At 41.6% G+C, this 20,893-nt stretch overlaps 1 protein-coding gene across 1 annotated transcript; it reads left to right on the forward strand.

The window, feature by feature from the left end:
- Positions 1–470: 470 nt before the first annotated feature.
- LOC116714857 (calcium/calmodulin-dependent protein kinase type II subunit beta-like) lies at positions 471–19,414 on the forward strand. Its single transcript, XM_032555617.1, is given in 11 exon segments — positions 471–569; positions 2,054–2,188; positions 2,662–2,758; positions 3,672–3,775; positions 3,887–3,970; positions 4,174–4,235; positions 4,481–4,570; positions 17,078–17,132; positions 17,442–17,511; positions 17,513–17,631; positions 17,946–19,414. Coding segments are annotated over 10 exon segments (1,668 nt in total). The 5' UTR covers positions 471–569; positions 2,054–2,170; the 3' UTR covers positions 18,915–19,414.
- Positions 19,415–20,893: the final 1,479 nt, after the last annotated feature.

Genomic DNA, 20,893 nt, shown 5'->3' on the forward strand with positions numbered 1-20,893 from the left:
TGGCTTGTGGCAAGCTTTTGCAGACAGCTGCTGTCAGCCAGTTAAACAACTTTTTTATCTGAGCATATTTCCAGAACACACATGCCTAATGCAGCTGTGATGTTCATTTGGTAAACTATAAAATCTAAAAATGGATTTACCTTCCTTAAAGTATGGAAGTAAATCCATTCCATACTTTAAGGATGGAAGGAATTCTTCCATCCTTAAAGCTCAATCTTTATTTGAGCTATTTATAAGTCTGCACATTCTCCAACTATCTCCAAGTACTGCTGCATATTGTTCAAAATGTTTATGAATAAAAAGTAGAAAAAGGCAACCTCACTCTTTGGAGAATGTTGTTCTAATGCAAATAACCTTAGCTCTAACTATGAAAGAGAGACATATTCACACAGACAACATGCAAAGATATGTAAAGCCCTGATGTAGAGGTAAAGAGAAAGTGAAAGTGATTTTAAAAACTGCTGCAAAGAGCACAATGAGAGAGAGAAAGCGAGCGAGTGAGAGAGAGAGGAGTGAAATGAGGACATTTACAACAGTCATTTTCAGTCTCAGCGGATAACGTTCGTCAGGTAAGAAGTAACTCAAATTGTTTGATGGAAAGATGAAAATTGGTGGTGTGACTACAAATTATGCATCACAAAGTCTACTTTTGAGTTTGCTTTGATTTTGTTGAAAAAGGCTTCTGTCGCCTGTATCTTGTTTTGTTTGATCAAATCCAGCTGATCATAATTCTGAACACAAGTAATTAGAGTCTTAGTGGTTGGTTGGAGGAGGAAACTTTTAAAGTGTAAACTTTAAAAAGGGCTCTACATTTTAGCTGTTCTCATGAAACTGCCAAAACAAACTTAAGGTGTGTTCATATTACACAACTTCAGTGGTGCAAGAAGGTATCAAAAAACTACAGACACAGTTTAACATGCTCAGATAGTTTATTTAAACAGAACAAATAGTTTAAATGTAAGCTGAGTTTTAGAATATTTCAGTGGTGAAATCATTTATGGATGATTGTAAAAGTATATGCAATATTCGGTAAAAATAAAGATGCAAAACAAGCAAAAAAAAAACAAATTTTACTTATATTGTCAAGTAGCTTCAGAGAGAGAGAACCAGAGCGAGAGAGATAATATACAGGAACTAGCTTTATGGACTCCTATAAAAAGCCATTAGGCTCCCTCCAATAAAGATATGGCTACCTACACTGCTTTAAAGATTTGAACTTTACTCATGTCATCCCTATTGCTACTGTGACGGGGTTCTATTATGATTTAGTCAAACAAAATGACTGTTCCAAGTCGGAGATCGTTTTGCTACCTAAAGTGGAAAAATTGGAAAGTTACAAATGTATATCCAAAGTGTGATTTAGTTTTCATAGAAGCATGGAAGAAGGACGAAGGTACTGCAAAACTGTAACTCGACACTTAATTCAGATTCCAGTTTTTCCTGTTTTTCTGTTGAAGTGTGCCAACAGGTCTCCCAAAGAAAACAAAGAAGAAAAGAAAAGTATTAGCTTCGTCAGCTCTTTGTGTTTAGAGTTTGTTAAGTGTCCCCACAAAGCATTCAAGTTACTGAGCAACTCAAAAGTTTCTCAACAGTCTTGTAAAATGGAGCCATCAGGTGAACACCACAGTCTCTATGTCAGAAGTACACAACTCCTCTTGGTGGCTGTCCAGTTCTGTAAAATAAGACAACAACAAGGTCAGTATGGTCTGATTAAACCTTCCAGTGGCTTCCTGTGTTTCCTTATGAGTAGCACAGAGCGTGCACAAGACTCTGGGAAATTAATCTGACACTAAAGAATAAACAGATATAAGAAACATAATTAAACTAGAGAAACAAGGAATAATTAGACACAAAAGATAAACATGCTAAACTAGAAAATCTAAGAAAGTACTGTACCAAAGTAAAACAGGAACATGACTGATGTAATCAAAGAAAATGAACTAATGGACACAGAATGCAACAAAACCCAAAACCAAGTCAAAGAACCGAAAGTCCTGACACTTCCCTTTTAACAGTAAAATGTCTTGCTTGTTTTTTCAACTTTTGCTACCAGTAGTTAACAAAGATGGGGAAGGAACAAAGTAAACTGGCACAGGAAGGCTACGTGGTATCAAAAAAAACTGAAAGTGACATTACTGCTACAAAAGATGACGACACATATTTTATAAAGATGATTCATCTGACAGAGGTAAGACTTCAACTGTATGTACACTAAATTAAGTAATAAATCATTCGATGGAAGGAAGGTTCTGCCCCTGCTTTTAGTAATAGTTTAGTAATTAAACATAATTTACCATTCAGAAGCCACTTGGTGGTCGATGCAATAAACTCCACTTCTTCTTCGGTTGAACAGTTGAGTCATTATATCTGTTAACTAAGATGATTTTCTGCTTGCAGATAGCTAAGACACAACATTTAAGACCAGAATATTACATCAGAACATAAATGAAAGAAAACTTGTTTAATGTAGAAATGTTGGCTTAATGTAAAGTATGTTTATTACCTGATTAAAGCTTGATATTTTCAACAGTTTCTTTTAATCTGACCAACAAGCTTCATCAAAATGCATGTTGGAATTCATATAACTATATATTTTTATTTGATGGATGGAGAATATTGTTAGATCAAATCACTATCTTGCAACCATGCTTTGCCTTGCAGCTTCCCAGACAGGCTCTTGCTGCACTGATGTCAGAGATTGAAGTTCTTCGGCAAACAAACCACCCTCATCTTACAAATATAAGAAACTCGTTTAAAGGTATGCTGCTTTATATGTTTAAACCATTTTTTAATGAATATATCTATTTTTTAGTTAGAAATGTTGAAATATGAAAAAGCAACAACACACCCACAAATTGAAAATAGGTTCAAGGTTATAGGAAATAATTTTCAACTATAGACATGAGTTGATTCTCTGCGGGTTCATCGGCTTTCTCACACAGTCAAAACACATGACTGTTAGGTTGGTTAATCTCTCTACATTGCCCTTAGCTATGGCTGTGTGTGTCTGCATGGTTGTTTGTCCTGAATGCTGTTGTGTTTTCTTGTGATGAATTGTCAAACTGTCCATCTCTCACCAAATGACTGCAAGAGATTGGCATCAGCGACACGGCAAGAACAAGAGGGTATATGGATGGATGGATGGATGGATGGATGGATGGATGGATGGATGGATGGATATAGTAAATTCTTGGAGGACACTATATGAAATTCAAAAATGTATATTTACTTGAGCTCTGTAAGCTTTTGTCTGTTTCAGACCTAATAAATTAAAAAAACAAAAAACCTATAACTCATTAACAAGCTTTGTGAATGGCATCATTTTCTGTTAAACTTTCAAGTCTCTTGCTATTTCAACTTTATTGTCTTTAAAAATATGTAATTCCACAGACTGGTGTGTATTTTATGCACATTTGAACTTCCTTATATAGCAGTCTTGTACAGAACATTGCTATTTAAGGAATGTTTATTACAAACATTTTACAAATCAGAGCTCACAATATAACAGAATATGACTTTTTCATAGTTGAACATTTCTTGGACACTAACTAACCCATCTTGTTATTACCCAACAAGAGTTTAAGGAAAGAAGCTATACAACAACCTATTAAGTTGCATCCTTGACTACGAAAAATAGCTAAACTAAAAATACTTGTGTGTGTGTCATTAAGATGAAAATCAAAACATCTACTACATAATACTGAAGGAGTGCCAGGGTGGGAGTCTTGCTGATGTTGTTGGAAAGAATCCAGAAGAGTTGCCACAAGAGTGTGAGGTAAACTAAATACATTTTAAGACATCTTTTATATAGATTCTGACAGAATTCAGATTTCTGATGCCAAGAAAGGGGAAATCATTCCTTTTTTATTTGCTGTCTGTTACGTAGGTACTAAGCTGGATTGTTGAGATCTGTATGGCTCTCAAAGTCATTCATGAGGCGAATTTGCTTCACAAAGATCTGATGCCAAAGGTACTGCACATACTACACAAGCAAGTGGAAAGGCTGCATTTTAATTTTGCATTTTAACATTAAAAAAGAACTCACAAGTTATCTTCTCAATATAATGATGTTGTAATGGATTGACAAGACATTCAACATAATCTTTTGAAATACTTAAAATATTTACCCTTCTTTGACTATTTCTTATAGACAACTTTTTCCATTTTCTATAGAACATATTGTTGTCAGAATCTGGATTGGTGCATTTGGGTGGATTTGGAAATATTCATGAAAGGTAATATTATTCTCAAAATCTATAGTCTGCCAACACCTACCTCTGGCTTTACAATAATTGTAGCAATCATTGGATGTTTTCATTGAACATCCTACTGTTCATGTTTATACTACCTCTGTGGAGTCACAAAATACTAATGACATGTTATGCTGTACTGCTAAATAGAAATTTGTCATGTTTGTCAGCTTGTTTTCAAAGAAGAAATTTAAAATGTGAATTATATATTTTATCTGTTTTTCTCACAGTTCAAAAGGCCAGTCTGCCACAAACTCAAATCCAACAATAAATTACCTAGCTCCTGAAGTCTTCACGGGGGGAACTTATGATGGAAAAAGGTACTTTTTTTTTTACAGTAATATTAAATTAGTTTAAGGTTACATTTTGGTGTTTTCTAGAGTTTGCAAATAGTCACATAATGTTCTTGTTTATTTTAAAAAATATATTAAATAACAATTTTTGCTTGCAGGCTTTAAGGGCATTTGATAATTTTCCCTTAATATATCTTGTTGTAGATTATGCATTTCTTTTGTTCAGCCTATAAGAATAAGAATTAAAGCTGCAAGCAGCCTCGGGCGGCCCTCGCAGCAAGCGCCGCTCCGGCCTATTGGCCACCGCGGGGGTTCCGGCCACCGCAGAAGCTCTCGCACAGTTTCCAGAGCCGCAGCCCGCTCGCCACCGCAGAAGCTCTGCCGCAGTTTCCAGCACCGCCGCCCGCCAGCCGCCGCAGGAGCTGTCGCGCATTTTCGCCGCCCGTCCACTGGGCGACACGCGTGAATGCGTTCGGCGGCGCTCCCCGACGACTGTCAAAAAATCTGATGCAGATCGGTCGATGCATCGAGGAGATACAGCCCAGGTATTAACTTAGGGGGCGCAGTGGAGTCAAATTACATTTCAACCTCGTTGGGCTCTTTAGAGGTGAACAAAGGTCATACATATCCAGTTTGGCGTCAATCGGATGATCCATGTGTGATTTAGAGCCAAACGTATGTATATGGCGAGGGACTGATATTCGCCATTTGGCCACGCCCACACGGTTCAGCCAGAAGCGAGCATTGACAGAGTTTATCATCCGAATCATCTTGATTAGGTCAAAAGAGCCATAAACAGAGCTTTCCAAGTAAAAAAATAGCACTTCCTGTTCCGAGGGGGCGGGGCCTAAGTGATGTCATCATTTGACCATTGGATATTATTGGACACTCGATTATGATCAATCACTGAACGTTTGGTGTCTCTGTGAGTTTTTGTGTTAGAATTACAAATTATTTAATTTTTTCCTCCATTACAACATTGAACTTTCATTCCGTAGGGCAATGCTGCCCTCTGGTGTCGAATTACTGAAATAATGAAACTATTTCAGTGGGCAGCAGAGGGCAGCATTGCCCTACAAACAACGAACATGGACTGTTTATTATGTAATTACACAGAAGATCTCTCTAATTCATTCTGAGGGGGCGGGGCTTAGATGACGTCATAATATGATGACATAGCATTGTCAGGTATCACACCAGGATGAGTCAGGCCAAGTTTGGTGCAGCTCGGTCGAAACATGTGGAATCTAGAAGCAAACGTATGGCATCGGCGTTACAGTTCACTTCGCCACGCCTCCACACCCAGCTGCTTCATCGCAGCAGGTCAGGGCTTGGATCCACAACACACCAACATGTCTTCTGTCTCTGGACACAGTTTCATGTTGATTAGGTCAAAGGGCTAAGATAGCGACCGTTCACAGTAAAACATGACACTTCCTGTTCTCAGGGGGCGTGGCCTACTTAAAAAAATAATTTCACCACAGGGTATTTTAGGACACCCGATGACAATCAATCAATGAAAGTTTGGTCCCTCTCTGTGTTTTTGTATAGGAAATATAAGAGTTTCGTGTTTCATGGCGAGTAGGTGAACTTTGACCCCTGCTAACCCCCCTTCAACAAGCTGATGCAGTCACCAATTTGATAACTTTAAATCAAACATGCCTTATGATCAGACTGACCGAGTTTGAAGTCGATCAATCGAAATCCCTAGGAGGAGTTCGATCAAATGCAAAGGCTGTAAACGTCAAAATCGAGGTCAAATGAACTTCAATCTAAAATGGCCGACTTCCTGTTGGGTTTAGAGCATGGCTCTAAGAGACTTTTTTGTACGTCCTGACAAGATACACATATGTACCAAGTTTCGTAACTCTAGGTTAAAGCATGGCTTGGGGCTGTTCATTTAAAATACTCTAGGGGGCGCTATAGATAAATTAGGCCACGCCCACCAAATTTTGTTATGAATTCCTGTCGGTGGGTGGATAAGGATCCATCCTAGTGAGTTTGGAGCAGCTGGGCCCGAAATTGTGGAATTCAGAGCCAAACGTATGGCAACAGCGTTACAGGTCACTTCGCCACGCCGCCACGCCCACCTGCTATGTCAAAGCCGGTCGAGGTTGGAATGCTCAACACACCAACATGTCTTCTGTCTCTGGACACAGTTTCATGTTGATGAGGTCAAAGGGCTAAGATAGCGACCGTTCACAGTAAAACATGACACTTCCTGTTCTCAGGGGGCGTGGCCTAAGTGATGTCATCATTTCACCACAGGGTATTTTAGGACACCCGATGACGATCAATCAGTGAAAGTTTGGTCCCTCTATGTGTTTTTATATAGGAAATATAAGAGTTTCGTGTTTCATGGCGAGTAGGTGAACTTTGACCCCTGCTAACCCCCCTTCAACATGCTCCAAAACTCACCAATTTGATAACTTTAAATCAAACATGCCTTATGATCAGACTGACCGAGTTTGAAGTCGATCAATCGAAATCCCTAGGAGGAGTTCGATCAAATACGAAGGCTGTAAACGTCAAACTCGAGGTAAAAAATGGACGTTCAATACAAAATGGCCGACTTTCTGTGATAGTTGGCTTATAACATTAAATGTAAGTTCTGAGTCTTTTGGTGAGCTCTACAAGTGTACCAAATTTCATGTCTCTACGATGAAGTACGTTCATACCATTGTGTCAACAGAAAATTGCTAGTTGCTGCCGTTGAGCAATTTTTTTTGCGATTTTTGTGACAACCTTAAAATTCAAAATTTTGAATTTTTCTAGTCGCGACCGCCAAGTTTGGTGAGTTTTTGAATATGATAAAGCCCCCAAAAAGGCACCTCTTTAGGGGGGCAGAATCGTAATAATAATAATAATTAAAGCTGCAAGCAGCCTCGGGCGGCCCTCGCAGCAAGCGCCGCTCCGGCCTATTGGCCACCGCGGGGGTTCCGGCCAGCGCAGAAGCTCTCGCACGTTTTCCAGAGCCGCAGCCCGCTCCCCACCGCAGAAGCTCTGCCGCGGTTTCCAGCATCGCCGCCCGCTAGCCGCCGCAGAAGCTGTCGCGCGTTTTCCCCGCCCGTCCACCGGGCGACAGGCGTGAATGCGTTCGGCGGCGCTCCCCGACGACTGTCGAAAAATCTGGCGCAGATCGGTCGATGCGTCGAGGAGATACAACCCATGTATTAACTTAGGGGGCGCAGTGGAGCCAAATTACATTTCAAACCCGTCGGGCTCTTTAGAGGTGAACAAAGGTCATACATATCCAGTTTGGCGTCAATCGGATGATCCATGCCTGAATAAGAGTCAAACGTATGCATATGGCGAGGGACTGATATTCGCCATTTGGCCACGCCCACACGGTTCAGCCAGCAGCGAGCATTGACAGAGTTTATCATCCGAATCATCTTGATTAGGTCAAGAGAGCCATAAACGGAGCTTTCCAAGTAAAAAAACGGCACTTCCTGTTCTGAGGGGGCGGGGCTTAGATGACGTCATAATATGATGACATAGGGTCGTCAAGGATCCCACCAGGGTCACTCGTGCAAAGTTTGGTGCAGAAGCTATCGACCGTTCACAGTAAAATACAAGACTTCCTGTTGTCAGAGGGCGTGGCCTACGTGATGTCATCATTTGACCATTGGATATTATTCTACACCCGAGGATGATCAATAACTCAAACTTTGGTGTCTCTGTCAGTTTTTGTGTTAGAATTACAAATTATTTAATGTTTTTCCTCTATAATTCAACATTGAACTGTCATTCCGTAGGGCAATGCTGCCCTCTGGTGTCGAATTACTGAAATTACTGAAATAGTTTCATTATTTCAGTAATTCGACACCAGAGGGCAGCATTGCCCTACACATGACAAAGCCCTTTGTATTACACAGTCGATCAAAATTGAACTCTGTCATTCCGTAGGGCAATGCTGCCCTCTGGTGTCGAATTACTGAAATTACTGAAATAGTTTCATTATTTCAGTAATTCGACACCAGAGGGCAGCATTGCCCTACACATGACAAAGCCCTTTGTATTACACAGTCGATCACAGGGGAACTTTGAGCCTTGCTAACCCCCCTTCAACATGCTCCAAAACTCACCAATTTGATAACTTTAAATCAGACATGCCTTATGATCAGACTGACCAAGTTTGAAGTCGATCAATCGAAATCCCTAGGAGGAGTTTGATCAAATACGAAGGCTGTAAACGTCAAAATCGAGGTCAAATGAACTTCAATCTAAAATGGCCGACTTCCTGTTGGGTTTAGAGCATGGCTCCAAGAGACTTTTTTGTACGTCCTGACAAGATACACATGTGTACCAAGTTTCGTAATTCTAAGCTAAAGCATGGCTTGGGGCTGATTTTTGAAATATTCTAGGGGGCGATATAGAGAAATTAGGCCACGCCCACCACATTTTGTTATGAATTCCTGTTGGCGGGTCAATAAGGATCCATCCTAGTGAGTTTGGAGCAGCTCACCCCGAAACTGTGGAATTCAGAGCCAAACGAAATTTGACGGCGTTCGCAACGCCGCCACGCCCACCTGCTTCATCGCAGCCAGTCGGGGTTGGAATACTCAACACACCAACATGTCTTCTGTCTCTGGACACAGTTTCATGTTGATTAGGTCAAAGGGCTAAGAGAGCGACCGTTCACAGTAAAACATGACACTTCCTGTTCTCAGGGGGCGTGGCCTACTTAAAAAATAATTTCACCACAGGGTATTTTAGGACACCCGATGACAATCAATCAATGAAAGTTTGGTCCCTCTCTGTGTTTTTGTATAGGAAATATAAGAGTTTCGTGTTTCATGGCGAGTAGCTGAACTTTGACCCCTGGTAACCCCCCTTCAGCAAGCTCATACAGTCACCAATTTGATAACTTTAAATCAGACATGCCTTATGATCAGACTGACCGAATTTGAAGCCGATCACTCGAAATCCCTAGGAGGAGTTCTATCAAATGCAAAGGCTGTAAACGTCAAACTCGAGGTCCAAAATGGACCTTCAATACAAAATGGCCGACTTCCTGTTGGGTTTAGAGCATGGCTCCAAGAGACTTTTTTGTACGTCCTGACAAGATACACATATGTACCAAGTTTCGTAATTCTAGGATAAAGCATGGCCTGGGGCTGTTCATTTAAAATACTCTAGGGGTCGCTATAGAAAAATTAGGCCACGCCCACCAAATATCGCTATGGATTCCTGTTCGGGGATGGATAAGGATCCATCCTAGTGAGTTTGGAGCAGCTCACCCCGAAACTGTGGAATTCAGAGCCAAACGAAATTCGACGGCGTTCGCAACGCCGCCACGCCCACCTGCTTCATCGCAGCCGGTCGGGGTTGGAATACTCAACACACCAACATGTCTTCTGTCTCTGGACACAGTTTCATGTTGATTAGGTCAAAGGGCTAAGATAGCGACCGTTCACAGTAAAACATGACACTTCCTGTTCTCAGGGGGCGTGGCCTACTTAAAAAAATAATTTCACCACAGGGTATTTTAGAACACCTGATGACAATCAATCCCTGAACGTTTGGTCCCTCTATGTGTTTTTATATAGGAAATATAAGAGTTTCGTGTTTCATGGCGAGTAGGTGAACTTTGACCCCTGCTAACCCCCCTTCAACATACTCCAAAACTCACCAATTTGATAACTTTAAATCAAACATGCCTTATGATCAGACTGACCAAGTTTGAAGCCGATCAATCGAAATCCCTAGGAGGAGTTCGATCAAATACGAAGGCTGTAAACGTCAAAATCGAGGTAAAAAATGGACGTTCAAGACAAAATGGCCGACTTCCTGTGATAGTTGGCTAATAACATTAAATGTAAGTTCTGAGTCTTTTGGGGAGCTCTACAAGTGTACCAAATTTCATGTCTCTACGATGAAATACGTTCATACCATTGTGTCAACAGAAAATTGCTAGTTGCCGCCGTTGAGCAATTTATTTTGCGATTGTTGCGACAACCTTAAAATTCAAAATTTTTAAATTTTCTAGTCGCCACCGCCAAGTTTGGTGAGTTTTTGAATATGATAAAGCCCCCAAAAAGGCACACGAAGAGGTGGGAAGAATCGTAATAATAATAATTAAAGCTGCAAGCAGCCTCGGGCGGCCCTCGCAGCAAGCGCCGCTCCGGCCTATTGGCCACCGCGGGGGTTCCGGCCACCGCAGAAGCTCTCGCGCGATTTCCAGAGCCGCAGCCAACTCCCCACCGCGGAAGCTCTGCCGCAGTTTCCAGCACCGCCGCCCGCTAGCCGCCGCAGAAGCTGTCGCGCATTTTCCACGCCCGTCCACCGGGCGACACGCGTGAATGCGTTCGGCGGCGCTCCCCGACGACTGTCAAAAAATCTGGTGCAGATCGGTCGATGCGTCGAGGAGATACGGCCCATGTATTAACTTAGGGGGCGCAGTGGAGCCAAATTACATTTCAACCTCGTTGGGCTCTTTAGAGGTGAACAAAGGTCATACATATCCAGTTTGGCGTCAATCGGATGATCTATGCATGAATAAGAGCCAAACGTATGCATATGGCGAGGGACTGATATTCGCCATTTGGCCACGCCCACACGGTTCAGCCAGCAGCGAGCATTGACAGAGCTTATCATCCGAATCATCTTGATTAGGTCAAGAGAGCCATAAACGGAGCTTTCCAAGGAAAAAAACGGCACTTCCTGTTCTGAGGGGGCGGGGCTTAGATGACGTCATAATATGATGACATAGCATTGTCAGGCTTCACACCAGGATGAGTCAGGCCAAGTTTGGTGCAGCTCGGTCGAAACATGTGGAATCTAGAAGCAAACGTATGGCATCGACGTTACAGGTCACTTCGCCACGCCGCCGCACCCAGCTGCTTCATCGCAGCTGGTCAGGGCTTGGATCCACAACACACCAACATGTCTTCTGTCTCTGGACACAGTTTCATGTTGATTAGGTCAAAGGGCTAAGATAGCGACCGTTCACAGTAAAACATGACACTTCCTGTTCTCAGGGGGCGTGGCCTAAGCGATGTCATAATTTCACCACAGGGTATTTTAGGACACCTATTGATGATCAATCACTGAACGTTTGGTATCTCTGTGAGTTTCTGTGCAGGATATATAAGAGTTTCGTGTTTCATGGCGAGTAGGTGAACTTTGACCCCTGGTAACCCCCCTTCAGCAAGCTCATACAGTCACCAATTTGATAACTTTAAATCAGACATGCCTTATGATCAGACTGACCGAGTTTGAAGCCGATCAACCGAAATCCCTAGGAGGAGTTCGATCAAATGCAAAGGCTGTAAACGTCAAACTCGAGGTCCACAATGGACCTTCAATACAAAATGGCCGACTTCCTGTTGGGTTTCGACCATGGCTCTAAGAGACTTTTTTGTACCTCCTGACAAGATACACATGTGTACCAAGTTTCGTAATTCTAGGTTAAAGCATGGCTTAGGGCTGTTCATTTAAAATACTCTAGGGGTCGCTATAGAGAAATTCGGCCACGCCCACCAAATTTTGTTATGAATTCCTGTCGGTGGGTGGATAAGGATCCATCCTAGTGAGTTTGGAGCAGCTGGGCCCGAAATTGTGGAATTCAGAGCCAAACGTATGGCAACGGCGTTACAGGTCACTTCGCCACGCCGCCACGCCCACCTGCTATGTCAAAGCAGGTCGGGGTTGGAATCCACAACACACCAACATGTCTTCTGTCTCTGGACACAGTTTCATGTTGATTAGGTCAAAGGGCTAAGATAGCGACCGTTCACAGTAAAACATGACACTTCCTGTTCTCAGGGGGCGTGGCCTAAGTGATATCATCATTTCACCACAGGGTATTTTAGGACACCCGATGACGATCAATCACTGAAAGTTTGATCCCTCTATGTGTTTTTGTATAGGAAATATAAGAGTTTCGTGTTTCATGGCGAGTAGGTGAACTTTGACCCCTGCTAACCCCCCTTCAACATGCTCCAAAACTCACCAATTTGATAACTTTAAATCAAACATGCCTTATGATCAGACTGACCGAGTTTGAAGTCGATCAATCGAAATCCCTAGGAGGAGTTCGATCAAATACGAAGGCTGTAAACGTCAAAATCGAGGTAAAAAATGGACGTTCAATACAAAATGGCCGACTTTCTGTGATAGTTGGCTTATAACATTAAATGTAAGTTCTGAGTCTTTTGGTGAGCTCTACAAGTGTACCAAATTTCATGTCTCTACGATGAAGTACGTTCATACCATTGTGTCAACAGAAAATTGCTAGTTGCCGCCGTTCAGCAATTTTTTTTGCGATTTTTGCGACAACCTTAAAATTCAAAATTTTTAAATTTTCTAGTTGCGACCGCCAAGTTTGGTGAGTTTTTGAATATGAGAAAGCCCCCAAAAAGGCACACGAAGAGGTGGGAAGAATCGTAATAATAAACAGTACAGATACAATAGGCCTTCGCAGCGCTTTGCTGCTCGGGCCTAATAATAATAATAATTAAAGCTGCAAGCAGCCTCGGGCGGCCCTCGCAGCAAGCGCCGCTCCGGCCTATTGGCCACCGCGGGGGTTCCGGCCACCGCAGAAGCTCTCGCACAGTTTCCAGAGCCGCAGCCCGCTCGCCACCGCAGCAGCTCTGCCGCAGTTTCCAGCACCGCCGCCCGCCAGCCGCCGCAGGAGCTGTCGCGCATTTTCGCCGCCCGTCCACTGGGCGACACGCGTGAATGCGTTCGGCGGCGCTCCCCGACGACTGTCAAAAAATCTGATGCAGATCGGTCGATGCATCGTGGAGATACAGCCCATGTATTAACTTAGGGGGCGCAGTGGAGTCAAATTACATTTCAACCTCGTTGGGCTCTTTAGAGGTGAACAAAGGTCATACATATCCAGTTTGGCGTCAATCGGATGATCCATGTGTGATTTAGAGCCAAACGTATGTATATGGCGAGGGACTGATATTCGCCATTTGGCCACGCCCACACGGTTCAGCCAGCAGCGAGCATTGACAGAGTTTATCATCCGAATCATCTTGATTAGGTCAAAAGAGCCATAAACAGAGCTTTCCAAGTAAAAAAATAGCACTTCCTGTTCCGAGGGGGCGGGGCCTAAGTGATGTCATCATTTGACCATTGGATATTATTGGACACTCGATTATGATCAATCACTGAACGTTTGGTGTCTCTGTGAGTTTTTGTGTTAGAATTACAAATTATTTAATTTTTTCCTCCATTAAAACATTGATCTTTCATTCCGTAGGGCAATGCTGCCCTCTGGTGTCGAATTACTGAAATAATGAAACTATTTCAGTGGGCAGCAGAGGGCAGCATTGCCCTACAAACAACGAACATGGACTGTTTATTATGTAATTACACAGAAGATCTCTCTAATTCATTCTGAGGGGGCGGGGCTTAGATGACGTCATAATATGATGACATAGCATTGTCAGGCATCAGACCAGGATGAGTCAGGCCAAGTTTGGTGCAGCTCGGTCGAAACATGTGGAATCTAGAAGCAAACGTATGGCATCGGCGTTACAGGTCACTTCGCCACGCCGCCACACCCAGCTGCTTCATCGCAGCCGGTCAGGGCTTGGATCCACAACACACCAACATGTCTTCTGTCTCTGGACACAGTTTCATGTTGATTAGGTCAAAGGGCTAAGATAGCGACCGTTCACAGTAAAACATGACACTTCCTGTTCTCAGGGGGCGTGGCCTAAATGATGTCATCATTTGACCATTGGATATTATTGGACACTCGATTATGATCAATCACTGAACGTTTGGTGTCTCTGTGAGTTTTTGTGTTAGAATTACAAATTATTTAATTTTTTCCTCCATTACAACATTGAACTGTCATTCCGTAGGGCAATGCTGCCCTCTGGTGTCGAATTACTGAAATAATGAAACTATTTCAGTGGGCAGCAGAGGGCAGCATTGCCCTACAAACAACGAACATGGACTGTTTATTATGTAATTACACAGAAGATCTCTCTAATTCATTCTGAGGGGGCGGGGCTTAGATGACGTCATAATATGATGACATAGCATTGTCAGGCATCACACCAGGATGAGTCAGGCCAAGTTTGGTGCAGCTCGGTCGAAATATGTGGAATCTAGAAACAAACGTATGGCATCGGCGTTACAGGTCACTTCGCCACGCCGCCACAGCCAGCTGCTTCATCGCAGCCAGTCAGGGCTTGAATCCACAACACACCAACATGTCTTCTGTCTCTGGACACAGTTTAATATTGATTATGTCAAAGGGCTAAGATAGCGACCGTTCACAGTAAAACATGACACTTCCTGTTCTCAGGGGGCGTGGCCTAAGTGATGTCATCATTTGACCACAGGGTATTTTTGGACACCTAATGATGATCAATAATTTAAAGTTTGGTATCTCTGTGAGTTTCTGTGCAGGATATATAAGAGTTTCGTGTTTCATGGCGAGTAGGTGAACTTTGACCCCTGGTAAGCCCCCTTCAGCAAGCTCATACAGTCACCAATTTGATAACTTTAAATCAGACATGCCTTATGATCAGACTGACCGAGTTTGAAGCCGATCAATCGAAATCCCTAGGAGGAGTTCGATCAAATGCAAAGGCTGTAAACGTCAAAATCGAGGTCAAATGAACTTCAATCTAAAATGGCCGACTTCCTGTTGGGTTTCGACCATGGCTCTAAGAGACTTTTTTGTACGTCCCGACAAGATACACATGTGTACCAAGTTTCGTAATTCTAGGTTTAAGCATGGCTTGGGGCTGTTCATTTAAAATACTCTAGGGGGCGCTATAGATAAATTAGGCCACGCCCACCAAATTTTGTTATGAATTCCTGTCGGTGGGTGGATAAGGATCCATCCTAGTGAGTTTGGAGCAGCTGGGCCCGAAATTGTGGAATTCAGAGCCAAACGTATGGCAACGGCGTTACAGGTCACTTCGCCACGCCGCCACGCCCACCTGCTATGTCAAAGCCGGTCGGGGTTGGAATGCTCAACACACCAACATGTCTTCTGTCTCTGGACACAGTTTCATGTTGATGAGGTCAAAGGGCTAAGATAGCGACCGTTCACAGTAAAACATGACACTTCCTGTTCTCAGGGGGCGTGGCCTAAGTGATGTCATCATTTGACCACAGGGTATTTTAGGACACCCGATGACGATCAATCAGTGAAAGTTTGGTCCCTCTATGTGTTTTTATATAGGAAATATAAGAGTTTCGTGTTTCATGGCGAGTAGGTGAACTTTGACCCCTGCTAACCCCCCTTCAACATGCTCCAAAACTCACCAATTTGATAACTTTAAATCAAACATGCCTTATGATCAGACTGACCGAGTTTGAAGTCGATCAATCGAAATCCCTAGGAGGAGTTCGATCAAATACGAAGGCTGTAAACGTCAAAATCGAGGAAAAAAATGGACGTTCAAGACAAAATGGCCGACTTCCTGTGATAGTTGCACTATGAAATCTATACCAAATTCTGAATGTCTTTTTGAGCTCTACATGTGTACCAAATTTCATGTCTGTACGATGAAATAAATGAATTGCAAAGGTTCCGTTGAAAATTGCTAGTTGCCGCCGTTGAGCAATTTTTTTTGCGATTTTTGCAACGACCTTAAAATTCAAAATTTTTAAACCACCTAGTCGCGACCGCCAAGTTTGGTGAGTTTTTGAATATGATAAAGCCCCCAAAAAGGCGCACGAAGAGGGGGTAAGAATAATAATAATAATAAACAGTACAGATACAATAGGCCTTCGCAGCGCTTTGCTGCTCGGGCCTAATAAACAGTACAGATACAATAGGCCTTCGCAGCGCTTTGCTGCTCGGGCCTAATAAGAAACAGTACAGAAACAATAGGCCTTCGCAGCGCTTTGCTGCTCGGGCCTAATAAGAGTTGTTGGCCAATTTTATTCAAGTAGGCCTGTTACTACAAGAAATAAAAGCTGAAAAGTACATTAGAAAGATCAGAAATATGTCACTAACACAACTGGCTATAAAAAAATAAAGAATAATGATCATATGAACCTTTGGGAGTCCTCCCCTCAGTCCATCATGGTAAACGGTAAAATGATCTGTACTTGTAAAGCACTTTATCAAGTCCAGAGAACGCCAAAGTGCTTCACACTACATTCATGCAAACAATCACACACTGGTGATGGTAAGCTACTACACTGTAGCCACAGCTATCGTATGCAGCAATCCCATTTGATATTGGTAATATGTGTTAATATGTGAAAAAGCTGAAAAAAGCAACTCTTTTTTTCTTTTAATTTTTTAAACTTTGAGTTAACTTGAAAACATAACAGAAAATCCTTTTTTCATCTCACATTGAAAGCATAATTGATGTAAAATTGGCTGCATCCCATTTGCATATGAATACATAAATAAGCTGTGTTAAATAATTATATCTTTTTTGTTTTAATAAACCAATCAGAAGAAAAACAGAACATATTACACAATCTCCACTCATATCTTATAAAAACAAAGTCAGATGTGTAGTCACCTCAACAGTAGATTCATGATATTAAATATTTTGAGATTTTTTTTCTCATGTTTGTCCTGTATTTATTTAGTGACATCTGGTCGCTGGGATGCATACTGTATGAGCTCTGCACGAAACAGAAAGCAGTAAGTTAACAACACTGACTTGAAATATGTAAAAAACAATAGTCTGCCTAGTTTTGGGTGAAAGTCAGCATTAAAGGCATTTTTTGTATAGTTTTATTTCATTTTTTACTTGTGGATAATGTCTACAGTTCTGATACAAAATACAATTTGGTACCAGGTCAAAATGATATTAGAACAGCAGGTCTTTCAATTGTTCTTTTAAATTTGGCTCTCAAGGCTTTAGTACATACGTTTTATACAGTGACAAAAAATTTGCTTATATGTTGAAAGTTATAAAACCTTGCCTGGTATTGATTTTTTGCTTTTCAGTTCTCTGCAGAGACTACAATCAAGCTCATGCCTAAGATAATTAGTGGTGTTTACCAGTCCTCTTCCAAGCCATTTTTCATTTGAGCTTTGTGATCTCTTGAGTGACCTTCTGAAAAAAGAGCCTGAAGAAAGACCAACAGCCAGTGAGATCCTGCTGCGCCCTATCATCATCAGGTGTCTTAGAACCAAGGTAGGATATTTCCATTTTTCCAATTATTGCAGTGTAGTCTAGAGGTGCCCAAGTAAAGTATTCAAGAACTAATGTTCAGAAACATCTCTGCATCTATACACCAGAATCAAATAGCTGAATTCTCTCAGTTGGCTCTGCTGAGGCCTGGTAACTAGCAGTCCATTTGATTCAGGTGTGTTAGAAAAGAGACGCATGGGGCGTAAGGTAGTGCATAGACATCTGCAAGTTGCTCTCATCTCAGGTGTGCTTCTACAAGGTTTCTTTTTGTGTGGTTTCAGAAACTGACTGTGTTTGTTTTTTATTTGTTGTTTTAGTGCCAAACAACTGTGGAGGATCTTCAGATGAAGCTGGAGAAGCTGAGAGCTCTGGCAGATGGTCTGGAGCGTGTTCATGAAGGCACTACAATCGGCAGCCTGACAGGAGGAGTGATTGGAGCCGTGGGAGGAATTACATCCATAGTGGGGCTTATTCTGGCACCCTTCACTTTAGGAGTGTCACTTATTGTCACTGGAGTTGGTGTGGGGGTGGGTGCTGTTGGTGGGGTCACTGCTGGTGCCTCAAACATCACAAAAATGGTCAACCAGTCTTCTGACCGTAAAGCAGTTCGCAGTATCATTAAAGAAATAGAACAGAAAATTAGTGCAGTGGTGACATGGCTCTTGGAGATTAACAGTGGTATGCAGGCCATCAAAAACCAGTGTCCACAAACACCTGGCACTGATAGCACGTTTACAGAGGAAAACCTGACGAGTGTTGGCACTAGGGTTGGAAAAGGGCTTGGAGGCATTGCTGAACTGGTCCGGTTAGTTAGAGTGGCTAACATTGGCAAGCTTGCTGCACAAACATGCAGGGTAGTGCGTTTGGCAGAAGTGGCAACAGGTGTGCTGTCTGGTTTGTTTGTAGCTGTGGATATTTTCTTCATTGCTTTGGATGCAAAAGAGATTCAGCACATTAAGGAAGCCAGAGAAGCAGAGAAGCGAACTGAACCTCCTTCTGCCTCCGAGTCTGAAACTGGAGACTCAATGTCAGTCTCTGATCAGGCAACACTGTTGTCAAACTCACTGATGCAAGAGTCTGACAACGGTGAAAGTGACCTAGTGGCAGAGGAAGCGTCTTCCCCACCAACTGAAACCAAATCTGAGATCATGAAATTTGTCAAATCAGTCAGGAAGGCAGCACACAACCTGGAGCAAGTCCTGGGTGAGTTAGCCACCATCATTTCATCTATCCCTTTGTTTCAGGAAGATAATGATCTGGAATGGCAAAATATGGAATTCACATAAGCAAAATCACAGCTTTAAAATGTTGTGCTAATTATGTTTGTGTTTTGAATTACATTTGTTATATTGAACAGCAACACATCAAATTTTTGTATGAGGAAATGTGCCATAATTGGTAATTAATTAGTATTATTTTATCCTCAGCAGAATTTCTCCTCCTTTAAGTTTTCAAACTACTAAGAACTGAAATTTATGACTTAGATTTTCTTTTACAAGTATTACTAGATTGTGTTGAAATTCTCACAAGCTTTCAAAGAAACTCTAATCAATCATTTTGAAAATTTCTTAATATTATTAACAAACCATGTTTTCAAATATTATCACTATTTGTATGTTTGTTTGAAAATGTGAATATTCTAATGTTATTCTAATCAAATATTTACATATATGTAGTGTATAAAATATACAAATATATTTTTTGGGTGCAAGGATAATTATTAATACTTCAACAATCACTGTTTGGACGATATTGAAAAAAATAAATATATTCTAAAAGTTCTGTATAAATGTCTTGTACTATGTGCTGTTGCTTTTGGAATTTCATATAATTATTTGTCATAAGGCTCGAGGTACATGCATGTTCTCCAGGTTGGTCTTACATTCTCAAGCTGTGGTACAACTGGTGGTTTTCTTACAGACAGAGCTGCCTTCTCATATTATCCTTTTTGAACTGACATGTATGATATCAAAAGCACCATGCCGGAGCTTATTTAAACCTCACATTTACATTTGCCAAGAACTTAATCCTCACTCAGATTGCATGCAGAGTGTAAATTTTCATATTTTTATACAGATTCTCAATTGAATTTAGCCACATTCAAGTCTTTTGCAGTATTTTACAGGTTCTCTTACAAGATTTTGCATCATACACCTTCCCATTTACTGTGACCAGCGTCCCTTTAAAAAGTATCCCATTATTTCTCTGTTTCATGATGGAGATTATTTTTTTAGGGCGTTAATTTTCTGTCACACAAAGCACATGCAGGGCACATTTCTGTCAATATTCACACAGTGGAAATTTGTTGTTAACAGTGTTTATTCTGATACTGTGATTATGCATGTGTTTAACTGTTTTAATTTCATGTGCATGATTCTTACTCAAATTTTATTTTTACTGCATTCGCAATAAAACATCATAGTTTTAATCCACTATGGTTATTTGGACCTGGACAAATTGCTTGACGTTGCTTGATGACGGTCAATATGTGGAGTTGTGGCTGTGCCTGGAAGTGGCCTATAAGCTGTTTCCTAAACCTGCTAGTGAGGTTTAACACCTGAAAAGTGTAGAACTCAGTCTGCAGTAGTAAGGGAACATATAGCAGCCGGAAGCAACGAAAGGACAGTTTGTTTGATTGCCAGGTGAAGACGACCGATCGGCATGATCTGCAGTTCCGTTCCTGCAGCAGAAAAAAATACAATCAGTGGAAAACATCATGTTAACAGCAGAGCAGAGATGAACCTCTCAAGCTTCTGTGAATTCTGTTATCTACTGACATCTGCAGGGTTTGGCCTCGTAGGTCGCAGAGGAGATTGGCTGGCTCTATGGACTTCTTCTGGCCAGCACCTGTTTTTGTTTACAGGTAGTGACCCGACGGAGCCCATTGATGAGTGAGAGCTGCATGTAGTGGATCTCAGCTGTACTGTGGTGCGACAGAGTCAATAAACGCGGCTGCAGGAATAGATCTAAGAGGTTCCATCTTCTCCTGAATTGAACTGACATGGTTGTAGCTTTTTAAGAGTCATTTTTAACTGAAAATATAGAGAACAATCTCATCCCGGACTGTGAAGACATTTTATAAAGTTGTTTTAAGTTTAGTTTTTAAATAAAACACTTAACTATTGAAATATATTGGTGATTGTCTACAATATGCCTCTGCGAGATGTATAAGGAAGGACTCTAAGATAAACTTAAATAAGTAAACATATTAAATAATCCAAATAAATTCACATATTAATTAATCTATCGTACAGACTGGTCTGGA

The sequence above is a fragment of the Xiphophorus hellerii genome, chromosome 23, assembly GCF_003331165.1.
Source record: "Xiphophorus hellerii strain 12219 chromosome 23, Xiphophorus_hellerii-4.1, whole genome shotgun sequence".
Taxonomy (NCBI): Eukaryota; Metazoa; Chordata; class Actinopteri; order Cyprinodontiformes; family Poeciliidae; genus Xiphophorus; species Xiphophorus hellerii.